The sequence below is a fragment of the Jatropha curcas genome, chromosome 2 (genome assembly GCF_041381405.1).
Source record: "Jatropha curcas cultivar XTBG-Jc1 chromosome 2, XTBG_Jcur_1.0, whole genome shotgun sequence".
Lineage (NCBI taxonomy): Eukaryota > Viridiplantae > Streptophyta > Magnoliopsida > Malpighiales > Euphorbiaceae > Jatropha > Jatropha curcas.
The window spans coordinates 6,287,585-6,294,514 of NC_143152.1; the positions used below are offsets into that span (position 1 = coordinate 6,287,585).

At 29.1% G+C, this 6,930-nt stretch overlaps 1 protein-coding gene across 2 annotated transcripts; it reads left to right on the plus strand.

The window, feature by feature from the left end:
* Positions 1 to 461: 461 nt before the first annotated feature.
* On the plus strand, positions 462 to 4,931 carry LOC105635875 (uncharacterized). Of its 2 annotated transcripts, none has more exons than XM_012218999.4 (10): positions 462 to 992; positions 1,076 to 1,265; positions 1,385 to 1,518; positions 2,063 to 2,175; positions 2,274 to 2,397; positions 2,613 to 2,768; positions 3,853 to 4,008; positions 4,117 to 4,196; positions 4,297 to 4,346; positions 4,436 to 4,931. In XM_012218999.4, exons 1-10 carry the CDS (start codon positions 633 to 635, stop codon positions 4,570 to 4,572), a joined length of 1,500 nt encoding a protein of 499 aa, XP_012074389.1. In that variant the 5' UTR covers positions 462 to 632; the 3' UTR covers positions 4,573 to 4,931. The 2 variants fall into 2 exon arrangements, with proteins under 2 accessions (XP_012074389.1, XP_020535644.2); XM_020679985.2 differs by having other exon boundaries at positions 860 to 992; positions 1,081 to 1,265.
* Positions 4,932 to 6,930: the final 1,999 nt, after the last annotated feature.

The following is a 6,930-nucleotide window of genomic DNA, read 5'->3' on the forward strand; positions in this document are numbered from 1 at the left end:
AATAATTGGCCAATTTAAAATCTGAATTTTTTTTGCAACAGTGAATATTCCTAGAGTTTAGAACTATTTTCTAGATATTTGTTGAATAAATATTCCTATTTTATCTATTTTCTGTTGAGATATGAGAAATGGGAATAATAATAGATTCAAATTGCCGATAATTCAAATTTGAAATAGAAAATCCCATAAATCAGAACTTACCCAAAAATAAAAAAAAATGGGTGATTCAAAAATGGTCGAGTAATAATAATTTTAAGAATAAGATAAATGCAAAAAACCAAACGATCAAAGAATAAGCTCTTTCAAAACGACAAAGAGGAAGAAGAAGTTCTTTCAAACGACAAAGAAGAGGCTGTTAGTGTTAGGAAAAAAGCTAATGACTTTTTCTCTATGCATGTCATGTGGTGATGAGTATACCTGAAATTATATCTATCTATATATATATATATCAATTCCAACCTCCATATGCTTGTTCTACACAAGCAATTGAATCTCTTCTTTTTACCCTCTCTCTCTCTCTCTCTCTCTCTCTCTCTCACAGAAGTTTCTTTTCACTTTTGTCTATATAAACCAAATTTCTCACCTGCTACACATTAGATACCAGTACAGTTTTCCAAGATTAATTAGAAACAATGAAAACTTTCCTCTTCTTTCTATTGCTTTTTAGTATCTCATCAGCTAATTTCACACCAAGATTCCCTTCTCCAAGCATTCAATCACAGAAAACCTCTCTTTCTTCTTCTACCTCAAATGGGCTTTACAAAGAAAAATTCTTTACTCAAGTTCTTGATCACTTCAATTTCAACCCAGAAAGCTACCATACTTTTCAAGAAAGATATTTGATTAATGACACATTTTGGGGAGGCCCAAAAAAGAATGCTCCAATCTTTTTGTACACAGGAAATGAAGGAGACATTGAATGGTTTGCTCAAAATACTGGGTTTATGTTTGATATTGCTCCTCATTTCAATGCCCTTCTCGTTTTTATTGAGGTAATTCAAATCTTGATCTCTTTGAAACCTCTTATATAATAGAAAACTTCATAGTTTTATGTAATTAATTAATTAATTTGCAGCATAGGTTCTATGGAAAATCTATACCTTTTGGAGGAGATAAAAAAGTTGCTTACAGCAATGCAAGTACTCTTGGTTATCTGACTTCAACTCAAGCACTAGCTGATTATGCAACCCTAATGACTGATTTAAAGAATAATTTGTCTGCAACTGAGTCTCCTGTGGTGGTTTTCGGAGGTTCCTATGGAGGAAGTATGACATTTCTTGTTGTCTTTATTCTGTTTAATTAATTAATTATTTATAATTTTTGATGATTTTGAGATGGGAAGTTTGAGAAATTAAATAAATTTGTATTTTTCTTGGTTTTGCAGTGTTAGCAGCTTGGTTTAGGTTAAAATATCCTCATATTACTATTGGAGCTTTGGCATCTTCTGCTCCAATTCTTGGCTTTGTGAATATCACTTCTCCATACAGCTTCAATAGTATTATTACTAATGACTTTAGGGTAATTTCTCTCTCTCTCTTAAATTTGCATTTTCACTTTTCTCCATATATTAAATATAGTAGCTAAAAGACATTATATATTACATCTTCATTTTCTATATGTAATAGCTAAAAGACATTATTAGGACGATGGCATTTAAGATAAGGTCAATTTTCAACCACATAAACCAATATTTGATGCCATTAGATAAGACTTTACTTCCTATATATCTTTACATATTTTTTAAACATTTCAATTATTATTTTCCTTAGCGATTATAATATAAATTAGAGCTCCATCTTATTTTTTTTTAATAAAATTATGAAAATATTTTAAATTATAAAAACTTCATATATTTTGTAATTTTATTAATAAAATATAAAAAAACAAGTGATCAATCTATATATGTTAATCATAGTCTATATCGGTAACTACTGTCATAAATAAATTGAAAATGTATTTATTAAATTTTTTTATTTTGAAAGTATTTTCTAAAAAGAGCAAGCATTTTTCTTTAAAAATTATTTAATTTATTGTTTTAATTACGTGTGGAAATGGAAATCAGAATGAGAGCGAGAACTGCTACAAAGTAATAAAAGGATCATGGCAAAAAATTGAAGACACAGCAAGCCAACCTGGAGGACTTGAAAAGCTCAGAAAAGCTTTTAAAATATGCAAGTAAGTCCATTTAAATATATGTATATTTGCTTAGGTTTCTCCAATTAATAATAATTAATTAATTAATTATTAAATGCTTTTTCTTTTTCTTGTTACAGGAATTATATTAGTGCAGGATCTTTGGAGAGTTGGCTTTACACTGCATGGACCTACACAGCCATGACAGATTATCCAACTTCGTCTAATTTTCTAAATCCTTTGCCACCTCATCCAGTCAAACAGGTACCAATTAATTATTTAATTCATTTTTTTTATAAAAAATAAATTGGAAACAAATAATTAATAATTTTCTAATTGTTGGAATTATTGGCTCAATTAAATAAGTTATTATAATTTTTTATTCTATTAATTGATGATCCTTTTTTTTTTATATCTGAAATGTATAAATTAATTAAATAATTTTCCATACAAACGCACTTTTTGCCTTTGTATTATAGATGTGCAAAGCGATTGATGATCCAACGACTGGAAATGATACGTTCGCGAAGTTATACGGTGCGGCTAGTGTCTACTATAACCACAGTGGAACTGCTACGTGTTTCGATCTTGACAATAATTCAGATCCTCACGGCCTTGGTGGATGGTCATGGCAGGTAGGTACTTAACAAATTATAGATTAGTCTCTCCTTGATTACTAATACTAACATTTAACAAAACATGGTAAAATTAAAGAAAAAAGGATTTCGTGTTGTAAGTTTGCTTTTTTCACATGACAACGAGAGTTATGAACGTTTTTAAGTTTCTAACTTCAGATAAATTTCATATACTTAATAACATTTTATCATAGATATAAATTATTAAAATCATATCCATTATCTATTATTAGATGGTATATTACAACTAAAAACAAAATAAAATTAATTAAACATTATAATTGTTAATTAATTAAAGTGAATGTTGTAATTTTTTTAATTTTAGTTAAAAATAAACCTTTTTTTAAATATAAATTTTAAAAATGAGAATTCTCCTACAAGTTTTGTAATTAAATTTGTATACATCCTATTACACGTAATGTAAATGTTCTCCACTAACTCATCCACATACACAAAATAAGGTAGGGATGAATACTATCATATACCTCAACTTCTTTTCTTTTCATATTTTTCAAAGTTATAACAAAGAGAGAGCATGTGAAAGAGAGTATCCAAGAAATGCATGTTCTTTCACATGCTAAGCTTTGTCCTTTTAATCATTCTTAATTCTTAATAATTATGATTATCTCTTTGCAACCAAAAGCGTCAAAATTGGATTTCCTTATCTTAATCATTTTTGCATGCCCCTTTTTGTTTTTGTTTTTTTTTTGATTTTTTATTTCATATGAAACACCTTGTTATTGATGCTCTTATTTCTCGTATAAGTGAGAAGACCAATCTGACTGTTATCTAATTGGCATTGATGGTATGCGTCTTAGTGAAGTATTACCATTTTTGAGCAAAAGCAACTTATTTTCACATTTGAATTTAACAAAAAATTTTTGTTGGCCTCCTTAATTATTATTTTTTTATATTATTTCTTGTAAAATGAGAGAGGAATATTAATTTAAATTGCATAATTTTTAAATCTTTTTTGTTTTAACCATTTGTATTTGAGACCCAGCCCTTGAATGTTAATTGCAGTCGCCCTTTAAAATGATTGTTTAATAGTCTATTTTGGTTGTGTTTGGAAATGACATTGTAGGCATGCACAGAGATGATACTGCCAACAGGAGGCAACAATAAGGAGAGCATGTTTCCAGCTTCCTCGTGGAGCCTCAATGATAGGGCCACTTACTGCCAATATGCCTTTCACATTCAGCCCAGACCCAATTGGGTACCTATTGAGTTTGGTGGACATGTGGGTACCCATCATTTTCTATATATTCATCAAAAATTCTTTTCTATTTTGAAACATTTTTAAAAAATACTTGAACAAAATGACATTTGAGTCCTCTCTTTTGAACAGAATATCAAAAGGGTCTTGAAAAGATTTGGAAGTAATATTATCTTCTTTAATGGCTTAAGAGACCCTTGGAGTGGTGGAGGGTAACTTCTTTTCCTTTCCATTCCCTCTCTATACATACTGTTTTTATCTTTTATCAATAATGAAATAACAATCCTTTCTCAATCTTTATCGGAATTATAGGGTTCTAGAGGATATATCAAAGAGTATAATCGCTATAGTAGCGAAAAAAGGTCGGTGGTTCAAATCTTGAATCAGAGAGTTATTTATTGAGCTAAAAAATGGTAATATTGCTCACAAATGTGTGTATGTATTGAAACAGGGGCTCATCATGTAGACTTGAGATATGCAAGTAGTGAAGATCCAAAATGGCTTCAACACGTGAGGAAAAGAGAGATCAAGATCATTGCAAAGTGGCTCTCAGAATACTACCTGGATCTTGCCCATACATCTTACTAAAGTTTAAATTAAAGCCCGGAGTTTTTTTTTTTCTTTTGGATTTGGAAAGGTTTGAAAAAAAACAAAGATTAATAATGTTGCAAAAAGAAAAAGAAAAGAAAAAATTAGTTCAAAATTCACAATTGGGGAAAGGAAGAAGTGTAATTCAACTGGATTAAACTTAATCTAGTGGTCTAGGCCCATTTACTTTGCTAAAGGTAATGACTTTTTTGAGTTCAAGAAAATTCAACATGGGTTTCAGTTTTGGCACGCGGCCCATTTTAGTATTTCTCCTTTTTTCTTTATTGTAGATAATCTTACAAAAAACTGTTGTTTTTTTTATCACAAATTCTTACATAGAAGGAGATTATTTTTATTTATTCGAAAGTCCAGTGGGTTGAAATAATATGATGAGCTATATAACATGAATACCCTATTTTTGACTCACCAAATTAGAGCGATGTGGACGGTATGTACAAAAGATAGGGATGTAATTAACACGATATGATAACTCACACTTGCAACTTACAACATCTAAGGACATACTTGTTACTTGATCTCAAATGCTATAGTCCCTCTATCAAACTAGTCACATAGGGTAAGGTCATTGTGGCACAGCTAGTTAGTAGAGGTCAATGGAATTAACCACACAAATCAATCCACCAACTAAGAACACGCATGCACCACCGCCAATAGAATTAAGAAAAAAACTCTCAATTTGTCAATCATTACTTTAGTGGTCCTTTAAGTTTCAATCAGCTATAGATTTTGATTAGAATTAGTATATAATTAGTATTGATCTAGTTTGGATTAGAATTAGTATAGAATTGATTCAGATGAAATCGAATTCATTAAAAAATTTAATTATAATTTTGGCTAAAGTTAAAGAGGTTGAATCTTATCTTCTATTTTTTTCTAATTGAAGGTTGAATCTTGGCTTAATTTCACCCAAAGGTGTCTCAACTCAGGAGGTCATCGCTTTAAAGTTAGGGTTTTAATTCAAGGGGCAAAAGAGAGATAATGGGAGAGGCAATATGAGAGAGAAAAGGTGAGCTCAACATTTTATTTGACACATGGGCGCTTACTTTGTGTTTTTAATATTTTTTAATTGACTCCGATGAGCCACGTCACTCCCTTCCAGTCGGAGTCCCTTTACTGTTACACATGTAGGAGTCGAGACAGTTTTATGATACAAAATTGAGATGGAAGATTTTAAAGTGATGAGCTCTGAGTTGAGGGACCTTTGGTGAAATTAAGCTATTGAATCTTATCTCATTTTTAATCATTTTAGATATCGAACTTAAATTAGCCTGAAAATGTTTGATTAAAAATTTAAAAAGAAAAAAAAAACAGAATAAAAGCGAACCAAAACAGATTAACATTAACTATAAACTAAACTAAAGAAATGAGACTAACATTCCACAAATTAACAACAAGTATTTAACAATTGCAAGTTGATAAATTTTAAGCTTTTGTTTGAAATGGAAAGGAAAGAAAATAATAAAATCTATTTCCCATTAAATAATGCAATATTTTCATTTCATTTATTTTTTTTTAATATGAAGAAATTCTAATTTTATGGGCTCGATAGGAGTATAGTGCATATTTTCCCTTCTTTGTTATTTTTCTCACCCTTTCTAAACAAAAGAAATTATTTTTTTCCTTATATTTTGCTTACATATTTTTTTTTCTTCCAAAAAATAAATCTTCCTTTCCAAATAAAGGGTTAATCTTAATGAATTCAAATCAATAAAAAAATACTTATTTATTGTATATTTAGGATAAAATGATTAGGAGTTTCATAAAATTAAATCTTAAATAAATTAAATATGTCCTTTCAAAAAAAAAAATATGTGTTTAATTTTTTTCCCTAAAATAATGATTAAAAAGGTTAATATAAAAAGCAGGCGGATAATTTGACTGTAGTTGAGTTGATTACTAAAGGCTCCATAATAACAGTTTTGTTGTTGATATGGCTCACTAAATCAAAAGATTTGCTCGCCATGAATTGAAGGATTTATATTAACTATATTTATAGAGAAGATAATGTTTGTGCATGATACACCTCGATATATCTCTCTCTCTTTTAAGTAATCATATTTTCAAAGAAGGAACTTAAGATATAAAATCTTCGATCTTTCATGATATTTATGGAATTTCTTACTCTAAATCGTGTTTCATATGTAATTTCAGTTTCTTTTTTTTTTCTTTTATATTTAAAAAAAAATATGAATACCAATATTGAAAATAAAAAAAAAAGGCTTGTCTAAAAAAAACACGATCCACAAGAGATTAGTCCTATGCAATAATAATGATCCATTATTAGAATTTAATTGCACATAATTATCTCTACTAGTTGCAGCAAATTAGCACTTTTTT

Excerpts from the sequence above, each read along its gene's own strand:
- LOC105635875 (XM_012218999.4), top strand. The coding sequence starts at position 633 with ATGAAAACTTTCCTCTTCTTTCTATTGCTTTTTAGTATCTCATCAGCT. Across the intron at positions 1,266-1,384 it reads CGGAGGTTCCTATGGAGGAA|TGTTAGCAGCTTGGTTTAGG; the intron begins GTATGACATTTC and ends TTGGTTTTGCAG. Across the intron at positions 2,398-2,612 it reads CACCTCATCCAGTCAAACAG|ATGTGCAAAGCGATTGATGA; the intron begins GTACCAATTAAT and ends TTTGTATTATAG.